At 32.7% G+C, this 19,303-nt stretch overlaps 2 protein-coding genes across 2 annotated transcripts; both read right to left on the bottom strand.

The window, feature by feature from the left end:
* Positions 1–3,825: 3,825 nt before the first annotated feature.
* Positions 3,826–4,834, bottom strand: LOC149511821 (thaumatin-like protein). The gene is made up of 2 exons (XM_089753649.1): positions 4,703–4,834; positions 3,826–4,616 (listed from the first exon to the last, which is right to left on the bottom strand). Exons 1-2 carry the CDS (start codon positions 4,749–4,751, stop codon positions 3,901–3,903), a joined length of 765 nt encoding a protein of 254 aa, XP_089609775.1. The 5' UTR covers positions 4,752–4,834; the 3' UTR covers positions 3,826–3,900.
* An 11,970-nt stretch (positions 4,835–16,804) lies between these two features.
* On the bottom strand, positions 16,805–17,813 carry LOC149511820 (thaumatin-like protein). The gene is made up of 2 exons (XM_089753523.1): positions 17,682–17,813; positions 16,805–17,595 (listed from the first exon to the last, which is right to left on the bottom strand). Exons 1-2 carry the CDS (start codon positions 17,728–17,730, stop codon positions 16,880–16,882), a joined length of 765 nt encoding a protein of 254 aa, XP_089609649.1. The 5' UTR covers positions 17,731–17,813; the 3' UTR covers positions 16,805–16,879.
* Positions 17,814–19,303: the final 1,490 nt, after the last annotated feature.

Here is a 19,303-nt window from a genome sequence, read left to right as displayed (position 1 = left end):
ACAAAAGAACTCCCTAGCAGAGTCGCCAAGCTGTCGTAACGGTTTTGTATCCGTCCGACGAATTTGGAAACGAAATAAAAAATAACGGAGTCGCCACCAATCTTTTTTTGGCTAGGTGCGATTGGCCACCTATTAAATATCCTTTTAATAAAGTTTTAAAATTAATTAAATTTTATTTAAAAAAATAATTTTACGGTCTGCGAAACAGTTTGGGTTCGGGAGTTGGTTATGCGTGGGGAAAGATTAGCACCCCCACAGTCCCGTTAAAAACGGTATCAATTAACAACGTGTTATCCTTTGATTTTGATAAAAATAGTCCAATTTTCGGTGTTTGAAAAATAATTTCCTTGATTTTTATTTTATAAAAAAAAATTTATTCTCGAGAAAAATATATTAAAACCTTTTTGTTAAAATAATTCTTAAAATGTTTCAGTACGTTGGTAACATTAGAAGAACTTTTTCTCACCCAGAGATTTCTTAGGCATCACTTCTCGAAATACATTAAAATCTCATCCTCAGAGGCTTAAATTTACTTTTCGTAAAAAAAAAAATATCATGCATGCAATGTAAAATGTTACTATGTTTATGCACACATTTTATTCTCCTTTGTTAGAAATTTTATTAATTATTTTATTAATATTCTTATTTAAAATTGAAATTTTGAAGAAAAAGAAATTTAATTATATTGAAGATTTTCTATAAATATTCCAATACGCTGGTAATATTTTACAAAAAATCTTCTCCCCTAGAGATTTCTTAAAGCATCTCTACTCAAAATACTTTTAGAATCCTATCATTGGATTAAATTTCTTTTCTTCTCATTTTTATTGCTTATATTTTTAATATATTAATCAATTTTTATTTATTATTTTAAAAAAAAAAATTTTTACTGTATTAAAATTTTTTTATAAATAATCTAATACGCTGGTAGTATTTTAAAAAAACTTCTCACCTAGAGATTTTGTAGGCATCACTACTCGGAATACCTTTGAATCTCATCGTCAGATAAAAATTTCCTTTTCCTATATTTTTTATTAGTTTAGTATTATTATTAAATTTATTTTTATATTATTTGGTTTTTAAAGTTTATTTTAAAAATTAACAAAATTATAAAAAAAAATTTTAACCACATATTTCATCATTTAGTCTAACAAATATAAATATTTTAATATGCATAAATATTAATAAAATAATATATAAAAATTCAAAAAAAAATTTTTTACTTAAACCGGACAAGTCAGTAGTCCAGTCAACGCGCAATTCGATTCGATGGTTCGGTCTGATGGTTCGGCTTGGTCTGGGCACGGTTGGGTGGCTCAGCGGTTTAGCTCCAGTTCGGTTCGGTCTTGACGGTTCGGATCCGATTCAATCAGAGCGGTCAGAGGCTGATGAAGGAAGTGGGTCGTGGGTCGAGCCGCTGGTTGACGCGCCGATCCTCCTTGGCCTAAACGACGTCGTTTTGGGCGTTTATCGAAACGACGTCGTTTTAGATTTCATCGTTTATATAAAAGGTTCAAAAAAAATTTTCGATCATTTTTCGTTTCTTCTCTAAAAAAAAATGATTGTTTTTTTTTTCTCTCCTTTCTTTTTCAGTCGAACGTCGTGCCAATCGGCTGCCATCGCCGTCGTTCGTCGATCACCGACCGCAATCATCGGTTGTCGAAAAATTCTAAAAAATACACCAAAATGTTCATCTCGGCCTCCTGAGTTCAGATCCGAGGTCTTTTTCACCAAAAAGGTTCCCCACTTCCTTAGATCTGCTTTCAAAATTTCGGTGAGATTTTTTTTTGTATTTTGACCCTTTTTTTTTTAAACTGACCCATTTTTTTTTCTTCTTCTTGCAAGAAGCTCGGTGCTGGGTTCTTCCGTACTATAAGGACTGTGTATATATTTTTTTGTATTATGTCCTTTCATTTTTACAGCGTCTCTCCCTCCGTTTCTCTCTGTTTTTGGTTTAGCTAGGAGCTCTATTTATAGAACTCTAGCTGTGCATGTATGGGGGGAAGGGCATGGGGTGTAAGCACAAGCCCCATGCCTTTTTTATTCGTTTCTGTCTTATTTGACATTTTATCAATGATATGAGTAATTAGAGGGGTGAAGGATAGGATATAGTGATCAGAAGGGTGAGATGTAGGGTCTGATGACAATGGTGTCGGGGACGGCACCACTGCCATCCTCAATTTTTCTGTTCTGTTCTATGTTTTTTTTGTATTTTTTTATATTTTGTTTTATATTTTATATTATTCTTGATATTTTTTCTTGTATTTCGTATTTTATATTTATATTTCGTTTTTTTTTTTTTTTTCTGGACAAATTCATGTCCACAGTCTCAATGTAGCATTGTAGCCGCCATTAATGACCACTCGCTTATTATGGTAAAACATTGATTAAAAAAATGATGCCGCCCAGAAGGCTGGTACCCCTTAGTTTAGCAACATTTATAGTAAAGTCCGGAAGATTTCCTTTGCACCATAACTATAGCAACAAGAAAGGGCAAATGAAATCAAACTTATTCTTCAATAGCAGATATACAAACACATGCAATTCCCTGAAAATATAAAGATTCAAATCCTAAATCTTAATCATAAGTTTAGAGTGACAAATTTCCTAAAGGAAGTTATCAGATTCTAAATTTTGAGCAAAAATTTTTCTTATCACTGTGATATAACAAGAATGAAGTAATATACTCAACATTTAATTCAATTTATTCATGCAATTACATTTTTTATTCTCATACGATGCGACCTACTTTGTAGCAAAAAAGAACGATGCAATCATGTGTGAACATGAACAATGGAAGATTTGATATGTCCGATAATTCCAGGAGTCCACCTAGACTTATATTCTTTGACGTGTTTTTGAAAGATACAGGTTTCCGTAAATACTATAGAGGACGGTAATATGCAATTGGTAGTAATTGAGAATTGAAAAGGACCCATTTTTCTGCCATTTCTTGAACATAAACAGAAAAATGGGTCAAATTAGTTTCAAATAAGTTTCATAAAAGTGTTGCGTAGCTCAGTTTTTCTTGCCAGGATGAATAAAATAAGTGAAAGTTATACATTTTTTAATCGCATGTTTTTACTTGGAATCTCTTCTTGTTTTTAATTGCTTGGAAATATTTAACATGACTGCTTTCAAGCACCACAAGCCAATCAAGTATTTCCTATATATAAATTCTTGTAATTTGGGATCAAATTCTGAATCCCAATTGTTCTAAATTTCTAACAAGTATTCCTAAATCATAATTGTCCTTTCCATAACTTTGTTTAACTAACCCTTGGAGAATACCCCAAACAGAAAACTAAGGAACTTGTATCAATTAACTTTAAAATGACCAAAATTTATTGTCCAACAAGATTGGTGTTTAAATTAATATATTTTGTATTTAAATTTTAACATATATAATTTTTTATCTCAAATCACAATCTCTTTATAAAAAATAATTTAAATATTATTAGCAAAATTTACACTTTACTCCCAGTTGTTTTATGCATTAAATGATTGAATATAATTTATATTTACAGTATTTTATAAACATACCATAAAATAATCGTTGAATAAAAATTATTTTTAAAAAAATTACAAAAACAACTCAAACTTCTACCTTAAAGACATTAATTTTTTTACATTAGAGGTCGTAACTTGGGATAAAGAAAAGAGTTGCAAATATTGAGATTCGAATCCCATTAATACTACATGCCACCTATGAATTAATTTAATAAAAAAAATAAAAAGTAATAACACAAGGTCAAGTTTATCCTCTGGAAAAGTACATGCAAAGTCTTGCTGGAATGGCAATTTGGAGAGAAAAGGTTCAAATCATGTATAAAAGGGGATAACAATTCTTATTAGAGAAAACAATGAATTACTGCTTATACAAAAGGGGGTATAAAAAATCTATATGGAAGCCTGATCAACACCCCAAGCTGAAGGACAGAAAGTGATTACATACTCTTTTGATGCACATTTTACCAATGGTGGAGGCATGTCAAAGGCATAGCTATAATAAGAAGGGCAAGCATCCTTAAACATCTTTGAATATACACTTGGTTTGCATTTTTCAGGGGTCCCATACTCATTTCTGCAACAAAATGAATCAAGATTGAAAGCCGAGCAAGCACTTTTGCATGCGACAACTTCTCCATTCTTGTTAAGGACTTCAAGTTCTTGAGGGCACAAGTTTTTCAGATTTTTCGAGCAGCTTCCGATGGTGCATTGAGGCGAAAAAGATCGTGTAGTAACTGAAACAGGAAGGTTGTAGCCATCAACGAGGCTAACATCATAGAAATTTGGCATGTCTTTATCACCTTGTAGTGCAATTTGGACTAATGTGGCTGGAGGTGTGCCTATTAGTCCATTGCATTGGAGCCTTCCATCACAGTCACCAGTTTCACAAGCTGGTTGCCAATTGGAGTTGAAGTTGCAACCTGTCCGTGCCCAAATTCGCCCGTTCCATGTCCACGGAGCCTCAACGCGCTGCATCTGGCCTGTTGGGAGGTAGAATCCGCCACCTGCTATCACTGGATGGCCGGTGTTGGGGGCAGCTGCTGGCCATATAGGAAAAGGGCATTTGTTGTGTACATAAAATGTGACTGTATGAGCTAGTGAATGCCCTGCAACATTTGTTTGCTTTCATTAAATTAATAAGGTGGCTTTGCAATATGTAACAAAAAATAGATGATAAATGTCATGACATTACCAGAAAACAGGAGCAGAAAGAAAGCAGCAGCAACCTGCAATGACTTCATTTTGAATTCAATGGGATGAAAAACAAAAGGGTTTTGAAATTATTATATACAAATTTGGAAACAGACTTATTAATGTTAGCTTCTGCTTTGATTGTACTTTAAGGTTTGACGTGCTTAATCTTTGCAGACAAGGTAATCATGTCTTTGAAGAAAACCTAACAGCTATAAGGAAATAGACATTTGCAGTAAAAAATTTTGAAACTATGTGGGATTGCTTTCCTGGAGAGAAATCACCATTCAAATGCCAAATGTGAGAAATCAGATAATCTATGATTGTCTTTTGAATGAACAATGAAATATGACAGTTGAAATTGAGTCTTTTGGCGTCATTTCCACAACATACTAAAATCACATCATCATAGGCATTAATATGATCAGTGATCATGGTACCCTGTTTGATGACTCCATCACTCTTCTTCCCTTTTTTTTTCACCAAGAAAAACCTATTTATGGGATGAGAAATATATTAAGTGATTGATATAACAAGCTCCAAGGCTTTGTTTTTTTTCTTTTTTTCATAAATTGATTGAAATTATTGAAGTAGTAATGAAGAAATAAGTTGTTGCTCCTGCTGATCTGAACATAAATACAAATTCAAAAACCTTGTTCCAGCAAATATATGACCCAAGCTGCCTTCCCCCAAATGATTGTATTGGGAAAGGTATGCCAGTTTTATATATAGCTTTCCGGTCCCACTCCATTTCTTACTTTCAATCATGAAAAATCTGCAAAAATATATATAGTATGAATCAAGTGGTGTTATTACCTATTAAATATTGAGTTTTCAATTAAGTTAGACATTTAACGTGATAGTAAATTTTTTTTTTTATAAATTTATTTCATTGTAAATTTTTTTTTTGTCTATACATAATGAGATTTATTAAAACAAGATTATAGACATATAGTAAATATTAAGTTTCATTGCAAATTAATTTTAAATTAAATGTTGGAGAGATTCTTAATTGGGAGGCAACTTTGAACCTCAATTTGATATAAAAAAAATTTATAATTTTCATAGTTAATTACTGTTATACTTAATCTGAATTACTACAAACTATAAAGCATTTACCAAGAAAGAAAACTAGGGATGAAAGTTTTCTAGTCCACCAACTTGGGGAAAGTAAAAAAGCATATCCGAATCCAATGGAATCAATACCTTTTACATTGTTTAACACCCACCAAGACAGCAAAGAGCCAAGAATTTCCCGCATTTATGAAGCCTGCCAAATACCCATTAATCCAATTCTTTGAAAGTTGAAACCCCACCTCTAAACACATAAAAAAAAATTTTATAAAAATGCCACCCACCGTCAGGCGGACACCAAATCACCGGTTCACCATCCTGCTCAATGGTTAGAGATGACGACGGATCATGTTGAAATGTGTTTTTTTTGTCTTAAATTTAATCTGATTTTATATATTAAATATTTGAATTTAACTTAATTCATATTAAAAATATTATTTTTTATATTTGATTTGATATTTTTATATAAAATCGTAATTGATTTAATTTAATTTTATATGAGATTAATAAAATTTTTTAATGTAAAATTTTATTTTTAAATATAAATATAAAATTAAATAAAAAAATAAAAAATATTTTTTATATATAACAAATTGAGCAAAGCAAAATGAATTTATCTAAAATTTAATCTCAATTTTTTAACAAATTTCAATAAAACTTGAAGTTCGATTTTAAAAAAAAAATAACTTTATAAAAGTAAGCCAGATCAAATCAAAATCCAAAATTTCGAGTTAGATTGCCAATGATTGATCCCAATGGCAACTCCTTTCCCTGTAAAAACCAAAGGTCCCCGGTGTAACGATATTGGTTATTGATGTTTCATATGTTTTTTTGTTTTGTTTTAGAAAATCTCAACAGCTTTTGTCCTCCTCGTGAATTGGGTCCCCCCCTGCCCAAACCTCTGTCTCTCTCTTTCTTATTGTTTGTAAGCTGTAACAGATTCTGCGACACTGGAAGAACGAGACTCAAAACCAACCCAACCTTGGGTTTATCGTTTAAAAAAAAAAAACACTTACCAGGTATCTTATTGTTACCCTCACTGTTCAATTTTGAAAACTGTTTTAACCCTTCTTCCTTCATTTCCAACTCCCCATGTGAAGCCTGCGTCTCACTCTCTCTTTCTTTGACTACCTCGGTCACACCCCACTTTCCCTTGACCAACAACCTCCATAATTTTAATCCGGTTTTCTTTCAGACATTTTGTCAAACGGGTTTCTCGTTTCTTATGTCTCAAACATGGATGAACAAGCCCAAAAAATTGTAAAGCTTGAAACTTTTCGTGTCACCAACACTCTCAAAGACCTTTGCTTGAATAATAACAATGTTAGCATTTGTGGATCTGATTTAAGTGTTAGTTCTAGCAATAATGGAAGTAGTAGTAGCAGTAGCAGTAGTTTTCAAGATGTTAACTTCAATAAGAATAGTGTTTGCATTCGTTCATGTAGTAGTATTTCTGAGTCAGCTAATAAAATTAGTGTTAGTAGGAATGCTGATTCTGTTACTACTGACTGTGAAGAGAGTGAAAAGAGTAGTCTTGATACAAATGAGTGTAGTAGTTTTAGGAGTTTTTGTCCATCAAAACCTCATAAAGGAAATGATATTAGATGGGATGCAATACAGTATTTTAAGGGTAAAGACGGGGACTTGGGATTAGCCCATTTTAGGTTGTTGAAAAAGTTGGGGTGTGGAGATATAGGGAGTGTTTATTTAGCTGAGTTAAGAAGGATGGGATGTTTGTTTGCAATGAAGGTTACTCTAACTTTCATTTTCTTCTCTTACCTTGGCTTTCTCTTTTTTAGCTTTTTTTAGAGCCTCTAGGATATAACACCTGTCACTTCGAGTTATACCTCATACATCTATTATGTTGGTAATATCTGGGTTGACTACGACATTATAATCATACTTTTAAGGTACTACTTTATCATTTTGATATGAAAACGGGCCAGAAACTTTAATTGTTACCATTGGTCGAGAGACGAGCTTCTCTAGCTTTGATGTTGGCTTCTCATTATAATAGATGATTATCGATCTACGCACAAACTTATTTTTTGAATCAATAGTAGACACTTTCACCAACTCTTATCTCTCTTGATAAAACTCTATTCGTTTCTCATTCATCAATTTTTGCAACTCTTGATGAAATTGGTGACAATTCTTGATAGAATGCCCCATAACACCTCTGTGATAATTGCAGCTTTCAGTTGAGTTAATTACTTCAGAATAATTTTGAGGTTTTATTGGCTTCAACATGTCAGTGTTGACCAATACTTCGAACACCTTAGCCATCGAAGTCTTAACTTCATTTATTTTTTCCTTCACGTGGCTTTTTTACCCATCAATTAAGGTATTTATTGATGGTCTGGTATGATTTGGTAGAGGGTTCCCATTGACATTTGGAGTCCCTTGTTGGTTGGTATCAAAATTTAATACTTCTTCATTGATTAACCTTTACATTTTACACTTCAAAGTAGTACAGTTCTCAGTGGAATGACCTGGATTCCCATAGTGATAATCACAATGTGCATTGAGGTCATACCACTTGAAAAATGAAGGTTTCAAGGGTTCAACGATAACAGGAGCAAGCAGATGTTTCTCAACAAGTCAAGGATACAAATCTGTGTATGTCATGGGAATGGAATCAAAAGTAATTTTTTTTGGGTATTTCTCGAGGCTCTCAAACCACTGTTAGGACTGGGTCTCCATTCTGGTCTGATAGGTGCAGTAGGATAATTGTAGGTACATGTCTGAAATGATGGTTGAAAACAGGGTGGATAAGCTGATTGTGATAATAACTGGTATGGTTGATATGAATGAGGGATGGATGTAACATGATTTATAGAAGGGTAATGGGTTTGATAGACTGGTGTATGATAAGGTGTGAAACCTTTGAATTGTTGCCCCATATAGTTCTCTTTTCTTTTAGGAATTCTACCTTTTCTTGCTCCACTTGTCTCTCCTGCATCGAGCTTACCATTTTTTATGGCATTTTCAATGATCTCACCTGATATCATCATATCTGTAAAGTTTTTGGTTGCATTGCCTATCAATCTCTCATAATACGGTGCTTTCAGGGTGTTCACAAATAGAACAATTATTTTTTTCTCAGTGAAAGGAGGTTGAACTTGTACAGTCACATCTCTCCATCTATGTGCATATTTCTTAAAGTTTTCAGTTACTTTTTTTTCATACTTTGTAGAGATAGACGGTCTGGAACCAGATCTGTGACATGCTGATATTGTGTAAGAAATACATTCGTAAGCTCTTGCCAAGAACGAATACGAGTTCTATCTAATTGAACATACCATTTAGCTGCAGAACCCGTAAAACTATCTTGAAATATATGCATTAACAACTTCTCATCACGAGCATATGCTGCCATCTTTCGACAATACATGGTGATATGGGTCATCGGGCATTTTGTGCCATCATATTTTTCAAATTCATGGACCTTGAATTTAGGCGAAATGACCACATCTGGAACTAAACAAAGGTCAGTCGCATTTATGGAGCCATAAAAATTCATTCTCTCTGCAGCCCTAAGTCTTTCTTCCAATAACTTTATCTTCTCCTGGGCATTGGTATCTTCTACTTTTTCAAGTGTCTGCATCCCTAGCTTTTCTCTTTCCTTGGGATCATCCAAATCAGAAACTAAAATTGGCTCAGGTGGTTTTTTCATCATAACAGGATTGATAAAATTTTGAAATTATCTTGGAGTAAGTGTGGATGTCATTCTTAGATAAGGATTGGGATATCCACCGAGAGTAAGAATTGGTACTCTAGTTCCTTATGAAGGTTAGGTCAGTCGTGGCTCAAACCCTGGAGGGTAGACAGGATCTACCATATTTGGCGATTGCTTTTGAAAGCTAGGATTTTCTTCCACTGCTTTTCCCTTGTCAAGTTTCTTGAGCATATTCATTATTGTACTGAGATCTCCTCTTAGTTTTTCTTGAACTTTCTCAATTCTTTCAAATCGACTGGCCTGTTCTTGCTTCATGATTCTTGTCTGAGTCCTTGTATTGTATAGAAGACAAGTAGGTTGGGTCAAAATTTTTGATGGGTGAGCTATTCTTGAACCTTTATTACCACAAAGTTTTTATTTTGAAAAAAAAAAAAAGAAAAAATTAGAATGCTATGTGTTAAAAATTTTATTTTTACTTATTTTATGAAAAATGATATATATAATGCATGAATGCAAGTGGAAAATATTTGTTCTTAGACGAATTTCAACATTAAAAATTTTTATTGATCCCATACAACTTTTATTACATAGGATTTACCATCCTAGAGTTATATCCATAGAAGCATTTAACTTGCTCATAATTTTCTTTCACCTTATCTAGAAAGTTCACTAGGTGCTGTCCATATTCCTCTATGGGATTGATTTCTCTTCTTAATGCTTCTACCTTTTTAACCATCTCTCATGCTTTTTTCACTGCCTTGCAAACTTGATTAGTCAAGTGCTCTATATACTGTTACCTCCCTAAGCTTTCTGTCTTCCATCTCATGTGAGCATCCCTTTCTGAATCACATGTGAAGATCTAATCTTTTTTCCTTCTATGCCACTCATCTATTATTACTGAAATATGGCTCTTGTGGTCTTGTAATTGTATCTCTAACCCTTGGATCACCTAGTGAAGTGATTTTTTTTCATTCAGTACTTTGAAGTGCTTTCTTTTCTCTTTTGCTAGCATGACTTTCAACATTTCCTTTTCATTTTGGCATTCCACCAATCTTGCTGAGGTTGTAGAGTATAATCCCTTTCAATTCTGACATTTTTGAGAAATTCTAGTGGTCTCCTCTTGCTTTTCTTGAGCTTGGCCCTTCCACTGGTTCATTCCCTTTCGGAGCTCATCCATTTCACTTTGTCAACTAAGGTAGGATTTGGTGACTTTTTCAGTTTTGAATTAAACTCATAACCTTCTATTTTCCTGGTGTAGATCTTTCAAATCACTATTAGTCAGATCTCATTTTTTATGACTTTTTCTAATCTGCTCCATTGTATCTCTACTTTATATTTCATTGCCCTACTTTCTTGCGAAGTCTCAAATTTTTTCTTTTTATTTCTTCTTTTTTAGCTTCTAATTCTTTCTTGACAAGCTCAACTTTTGATAATTGTACTTCTTTTTAAAGATTAACCAATTGATATGAGCTGTCATCAGGAGGGAGTACTATGTCTCTAGGTCGTCTTGTTTTCCAAATCTAGTAATCAAAAGTGACTTTATCGACGAGAGGCCCTAACCTCATTCTTTGTGTTCTCTTTCATGCTTGGATCAACTGCTCCGGGGTTTTTGATGGATTTGATTCCCCATGAATGAATTCTACTTAAACCAGGCTATGAGTAGTAGGAACAAACTATTTTGCACTAAATTGCCTCAATACCATCAATGGAGCATAACTTACAATGCCCCATAGCCCTAATAACGGTATCCATGGCTCATTTTCTCCATGATACAACAAGGGCACACGAGGCATCTAAAGCGTCATCCATTCAATTTTATCCCCAGTAAGCTTTCACAAGAAAAAGACCCATTCTTCTTTAGTCTCTAATGTTGATCATTAGCTTTTATAAAACTCTTCGATTGGTACCTTATTTCAAAGATATGGTTTCAAAAATGCACTCTTCCCACACTTGAAATGACTTCTAACCTATATGTATAATAGAGATGCATATCTTATGAATCGTTTTTTTCCATTTCGTCGCCAAAAATTCAATGACCTATGGTTTTGGCTAGGACTACTGGAGCGAGATTAATTGCTTGAGTTTTAATTTGCTCAAAAAAGTCTACCACAGTTATCTCAATGTAACCCAAAGTCTTCGAAAAGATTACCTGTCATACAATGCTAGAGTAAACACATCCATACCTTGATCATCATCTAAATGCTCCTGAATGAAGTTTCGGAGAAAGTCCCAATGAATGCTGAAATGTTCACCTTTAGACTTCGCAAAGGAATAATGGTTTTTACTTTAACCCCCATAAGCTTGGCTAACTTTTTACGATAACTTGATTTTAGCTTTCGACTAAATACTTTATCTGGACATTATAGTTCTATCCCGAGCAAAATTGAATACTCCTCGATAGTTGGCACCAAATCTTCCTGATTAAAAGTGAAGCATCTATAGGATGGATCTCAAAACTGTATAGCTATTTGACCAGCTGTTCATCGATCACTACTAAAATGAGAGATGCAATTTGTCCATACTTTTTGTAAAAGCTTTTTTTTTCTTCATTTAACTGACCCCAGACAACAGCTAACTCTTTTAAATCATTCTGTGTGAGATCTAAATGCACTTTTTCGGATAATTCAGACACATAATCGGTAGGTAAACAATCTCCATTCTTTTGTTGAGCTTCTTTCGACCAAACATGTATTTCATTATATGACTCACATGGCACACTGATTGAGGATGAGCAAATCTGTAGTTCTATGAGATCCATGAAAACTTTTTGAGAGAAATATATCCTAGAGCAAATATCTCGATGCAAAACTATATGATATGATTAATGCAAAAAGAAAAAGAAAATGAAACAAAATTGAGTTAGTGTAAGGATGTGGTTTAAGAAAAAAATATTTTTTTGTTTTTTTAGTGTTTTTTTTTTGTTTTGAGATTTTTTGTTTGTTTTGTTTTGTTTAATATTAGACACAACTTTTATTCTTAAGTACTTTCTACAAGAAGGTGGACGGGGCTCTACATAAGGCTGGTTTTCTAGGTTATTATATACTGAGTTTGGATTGACAGGGTCTAAAAGTTTCCAAATTGTTCCTCACTGTCGTCTATGTTGGACTAGTAAGGCACCTCGATCCTCACCCATTACAGGTTACAAACGAAAAAGGGTTCAATTCGAGTGAAAGTATTTCGCTTGCCATTACAGAGGTTATCACCTCACGATAGCATAGGTACTTTACTTCCTCCTATAAAGGACGGAGCCTGGGTATAGAACTCATGCATGAGATGCATCGTGCCATTGTGTGCAAATATATCCTAATTTATTGAGAGTAATATATACAAAAAAAATAAAACATAAGAGGCATAGTAAAAGAAATGTGTGTGAATTTTTTTACTTTTTATTTTTGATTTGTTTTTTTTTTTTTTTTTTACCTTTTTTACTAAAAATGAAAAATAAAAATTTAAGAAATTGATTAAGACTATTTAAATCAAAATTTAAGGATAACAAGTAGTTAATTTTGGCCTGACTCTCGAAAACAAAAGAACTCCCTAGCAGAGTCGCCAAGCTGTCGTAACGGTTTTGTATCCGTCCGACGAATTTGGAAACGAAATAAAAAATAACGGAGTCGCCACCAATCTTTTTTTGGCTAGGTGCGATTGGCCACCTATTAAATATCCTTTTAATAAAGTTTTAAAATTAATTAAATTTTATTTAAAAAAATAATTTTACGGTCTGCGAAACAGTTTGGGTTCGGGAGTTGGTTATGCGTGGGGAAAGATTAGCACCCCCACAGTCCCGTTAAAAACGGTATCAATTAACAACGTGTTATCCTTTGATTTTGATAAAAATAGTCCAATTTTCGGTGTTTGAAAAATAATTTCCTTGATTTTTATTTTATAAAAAAAAATTTATTCTCGAGAAAAATATATTAAAACCTTTTTGTTAAAATAATTCTTAAAATGTTTCAGTACGTTGGTAACATTAGAAGAACTTTTTCTCACCCAGAGATTTCTTAGGCATCACTTCTCGAAATACATTAAAATCTCATCCTCAGAGGCTTAAATTTACTTTTCGTAAAAAAAAAATATCATGCATGCAATGTAAAATGTTACTATGTTTATGCACACATTTTATTCTCCTTTGTTAGAAATTTTATTAATTATTTTATTAATATTCTTATTTAAAATTGAAATTTTGAAGAAAAAGAAATTTAATTATATTGAAGATTTTCTATAAATATTCCAATACGCTGGTAATATTTTACAAAAAATCTTCTCCCCTAGAGATTTCTTAAAGCATCTCTACTCAAAATACTTTTAGAATCCTATCATTGGATTAAATTTCTTTTCTTCTCATTTTTATTGCTTATATTTTTAATATATTAATCAATTTTTATTTATTATTTTAAAAAAAAAAAAATTTTTACTGTATTAAAATTTTTTTATAAATAATCTAATACGCTGGTAGTATTTTAAAAAAACTTCTCACCTAGAGATTTTGTAGGCATCACTACTCGGAATACCTTTGAATCTCATCGTCAGATAAAAATTTCCTTTTCCTATATTTTTTATTAGTTTAGTATTATTATTAAATTTATTTTTATATTATTTGGTTTTTAAAGTTTATTTTAAAAATTAACAAAATTATAAAAAAAAATTTTAACCACATATTTCATCATTTAGTCTAACAAATATAAATATTTTAATATGCATAAATATTAATAAAATAATATATAAAAATTCAAAAAAAAATTTTTTACTTAAACCGGACAAGTCAGTAGTCCAGTCAACGCGCAATTCGATTCGATGGTTCGGTCTGATGGTTCGGCTTGGTCTGGGCACGGTTGGGTGGCTCAGCGGTTTAGCTCCAGTTCGGTTCGGTCTTGACGGTTCGAATCCGATTCAATCAGAGCGGTCAGAGGCTGATGAAGGAAGTGGGTCGTGGGTCGAGCCGCTGGTTGACGCGCCGATCCTCCTTGGCCTAAACGACGTCGTTTTGGGCGTTTATCGAAACGACGTCGTTTTAGATTTCATCGTTTATATAAAAGGTTCAAAAAAAATTTTCGATCATTTTTCGTTTCTTCTCTAAAAAAAAATGATTGTTTTTTTTTTCTCTCCTTTCTTTTTCAGTCGAACGTCGTGCCAATCGGCTGCCATCGCCGTCGTTCGTCGATCACCGACCGCAATCATCGGTTGTCGAAAAATTCTAAAAAATACACCAAAATGTTCATCTCGGCCTCCTGAGTTCAGATCCGAGGTCTTTTTCACCAAAAAGGTTCCCCACTTCCTTAGATCTGCTTTCAAAATTTCGGTGAGATTTTTTTTTGTATTTTGACCCTTTTTTTTTTAAACTGACCCATTTTTTTTTCTTCTTCTTGCAAGAAGCTCGGTGCTGGGTTCTTCCGTACTATAAGGACTGTGTATATATTTTTTTGTATTATGTCCTTTCATTTTTACAGCGTCTCTCCCTCCGTTTCTCTCTGTTTTTGGTTTAGCTAGGAGCTCTATTTATAGAACTCTAGCTGTGCATGTATGGGGGGAAGGGCATGGGGTGTAAGCACAAGCCCCATGCCTTTTTTATTCGTTTCTGTCTTATTTGACATTTTATCAATGATATGAGTAATTAGAGGGGTGAAGGATAGGATATAGTGATCAGAAGGGTGAGATGTAGGGTCTGATGACAATGGTGTCGGGGACGGCACCACTGCCATCCTCAATTTTTCTGTTCTGTTCTATGTTTTTTTTGTATTTTTTTATATTTTGTTTTATATTTTATATTATTCTTGATATTTTTTCTTGTATTTCGTATTTTATATTTATATTTCGTTTTTTTTTTTTTTTTCTGGACAAATTCATGTCCACAGTCTCAATGTAGCATTGTAGCCGCCATTAATGACCACTCGCTTATTATGGTAAAACATTGATTAAAAAAATGATGCCGCCCAGAAGGCTGGTACCCCTTAGTTTAGCAACATTTATAGTAAAGTCCGGAAGATTTCCTTTGCACCATAACTATAGCAACAAGAAAGGGCAAATGAAATCAAACTTATTCTTCAATAGCAGATATACAAACACATGCAATTCCCTGAAAATATAAAGATTCAAATCCTAAATCTTAATCATAAGTTTAGAGTGACAAATTTCCTAAAGGAAGTTATCAGATTCTAAATTTTGAGCAAAAATTTTTCTTATCACTGTGATATAACAAGAATGAAGTAATATACTCAACATTTAATTCAATTTATTCATGCAATTACATTTTTTATTCTCATACGATGCGACCTACTTTGTAGCAAAAAAGAACGATGCAATCATGTGTGAACATGAACAATGGAAGATTTGATATGTCCGATAATTCCAGGAGTCCACCTAGACTTATATTCTTTGACGTGTTTTTGAAAGATACAGGTTTCCGTAAATACTATAGAGGACGGTAATATGCAATTGGTAGTAATTGAGAATTGAAAAGGACCCATTTTTCTGCCATTTCTTGAACATAAACAGAAAAATGGGTCAAATTAGTTTCAAATAAGTTTCATAAAAGTGTTGCGTAGCTCAGTTTTTCTTGCCAGGATGAATAAAATAAGTGAAAGTTATACATTTTTTAATCGCATGTTTTTACTTGGAATCTCTTCTTGTTTTTAATTGCTTGGAAATATTTAACATGACTGCTTTCAAGCACCACAAGCCAATCAAGTATTTCCTATATATAAATTCTTGTAATTTGGGATCAAATTCTGAATCCCAATTGTTCTAAATTTCTAACAAGTATTCCTAAATCATAATTGTCCTTTCCATAACTTTGTTTAACTAACCCTTGGAGAATACCCCAAACAGAAAACTAAGGAACTTGTATCAATTAACTTTAAAATGACCAAAATTTATTGTCCAACAAGATTGGTGTTTAAATTAATATATTTTGTATTTAAATTTTAACATATATAATTTTTTATCTCAAATCACAATCTCTTTATAAAAAATAATTTAAATATTATTAGCAAAATTTACACTTTACTCCCAGTTGTTTTATGCATTAAATGATTGAATATAATTTATATTTACAGTATTTTATAAACATACCATAAAATAATCGTTGAATAAAAATTATTTTTAAAAAAATTACAAAAACAACTCAAACTTCTACCTTAAAGACATTAATTTTTTTACATTAGAGGTCGTAACTTGGGATAAAGAAAAGAGTTGCAAATATTGAGATTCGAATCCCATTAATACTACATGCCACCTATGAATTAATTTAATAAAAAAAATAAAAAGTAATAACACAAGGTCAAGTTTATCCTCTGGAAAAGTACATGCAAAGTCTTGCTGGAATGGCAATTTGGAGAGAAAAGGTTCAAATCATGTATAAAAGGGGATAACAATTCTTATTAGAGAAAACAATGAATTACTGCTTATACAAAAGGGGGTATAAAAAATCTATATGGAAGCCTGATCAACACCCCAAGCTGAAGGACAGAAAGTGATTACATACTCTTTTGATGCACATTTTACCAATGGTGGAGGCATGTCAAAGGCATAGCTATAATAAGAAGGGCAAGCATCCTTAAACATCTTTGAATATACACTTGGTTTGCATTTTTCAGGGGTCCCATACTCATTTCTGCAACAAAATGAATCAAGATTGAAAGCCGAGCAAGCACTTTTGCATGCGACAACTTCTCCATTCTTGTTAAGGACTTCAAGTTCTTGAGGGCACAAGTTTTTCAGATTTTTCGAGCAGCTTCCGATGGTGCATTGAGGCGAAAAAGATCGTGTAGTAACTGAAACAGGAAGGTTGTAGCCATCAACGAGGCTAACATCATAGAAATTTGGCATGTCTTTATCACCTTGTAGTGCAATTTGGACTAATGTGGCTGGAGGTGTGCCTATTAGTCCATTGCATTGGAGCCTTCCATCACAGTCACCAGTTTCACAAGCTGGTTGCCAATTGGAGTTGAAGTTGCAACCTGTCCGTGCCCAAATTCGCCCGTTCCATGTCCACGGAGCCTCAACGCGCTGCATCTGGCCTGTTGGGAGGTAGAATCCGCCACCTGCTATCACTGGATGGCCGGTGTTGGGGGCAGCTGCTGGCCATATAGGAAAAGGGCATTTGTTGTGTACATAAAATGTGACTGTATGAGCTAGTGAATGCCCTGCAACATTTGTTTGCTTTCATTAAATTAATAAGGTGGCTTTGCAATATGTAACAAAAAATAGATGATAAATGTCATGACATTACCAGAAAACAGGAGCAGAAAGAAAGCAGCAGCAACCTGCAATGACTTCATTTTGAATTCAATGGGATGAAAAACAAAAGGGTTTTGAAATTATTATATACAAATTTGGAAACAGACTTATTAATGTTAGCTTCTGCTTTGATTGTACTTTAAGGTTTGACGTGCTTAATCTTTGCAGACAAGGTAATCATGTCTTTGAAGAAAACCTAACAGCTATAAGGAAATAGACATTTGCAGTAAAAAATTTTGAAACTATGTGGGATTGCTTTCCTGGAGAGAAATCACCATTCAAATGCCAAATGTGAGAAATCAGATAATCTATGATTGTCTTTTGAATGAACAATGAAATATGACAGTTGAAATTGAGTCTTTTGGCGTCATTTCCACAACATACTAAAATCACATCATCATAGGCATTAATATGATCAGTGATCATGGTACCCTGTTTGATGACTCCATCACTCTTCTTCCCTTTTTTTTTCACCAAGAAAAACCTATTTATGGGATGAGAAATATATTAAGTGATTGATATAACAAGCTCCAAGGCTTTGTTTTTTTTCTTTTTTTCATAAATTGATTGAAATTATTGAAGTAGTAATGAAGAAATAAGTTGTTGCTCCTGCTGATCTGAACATAAATACAAATTCAAAAACCTTGTTCCAGCAAATATATGACCCAAGCTGCCTTCCCCCAAATGATTGTATTGGGAAAGGTATGCCAGTTTTATATATAGCTTTCCGGTCCCACTCCATTTCTTACTTTCAATCATGAAAAATCTGCAAAAATATATATAGTATGAATCAAGTGGTGTTATTACCTATTAAATATTGAGTTTTCAATTAAGTTAGACATTTAACGTGATAGTAAATTTTTTTTTTTATAAATTTATTTCATTGTAAATTTTTTTTTTGTCTATACATAATGAGATTTATTAAAACAAGATTATAGACATATAGTAAATATTAAGTTTCATTGCAAATTAATTTTAAATTAAATGTTGGAGAGATTCTTAATTGGGAGGCAACTTTGAACCTCAATTTGATATAAAAAAAATTTATAATTTTCATAGTTAATTACTGTTATACTTAATCTGAATTACTACAAACTATAAAGCATTTACCAAGAAAGAAAACTAGGGATGAAAGTTTTCTAGTCCACCAACTTGGGGAAAGTAAAAAAGCATATCCGAATCCAATGGAATCAATACCTTTTACATTGTTTAACACCCACCAAGACAGCAAAGAGCCAAGAATTTCCCGCATTTATGAAGCCTGCCAAATACCCATTAATCCAATTCTTTGAAAGTTGAAACCCCACCTCTAAACACATAAAAAAAAATTTTATAAAAATGCCACCCACCGTCAGGCGGACACCAAATCACCGGTTCACCATCCTGCTCAATGGTTAGAGATGACGACGGATCATGTTGAAATGTGTTTTTTTTGTCTTAAATTTAATCTGATTTTATATATTAAATATTTGAATTTAACTTAATTCATATTAAAAATATTATTTTTTATATTTGATTTGATATTTTTATATAAAATCGTAATTGATTTAATTTAATTTTATATGAGATTAATAAAATTTTTTAATGTAAAATTTTATTTTTAAATATAAATAT

The sequence above is a fragment of the Durio zibethinus genome, chromosome 24, assembly GCF_047325235.1.
Source record: "Durio zibethinus cultivar Kanyao isolate XHJ-2024 chromosome 24, ASM4732523v1, whole genome shotgun sequence".
NCBI lineage: Eukaryota > Viridiplantae > Streptophyta > Magnoliopsida > Malvales > Malvaceae > Durio > Durio zibethinus.
This window is presented reverse-complemented; position numbering and strand designations above follow the sequence as displayed.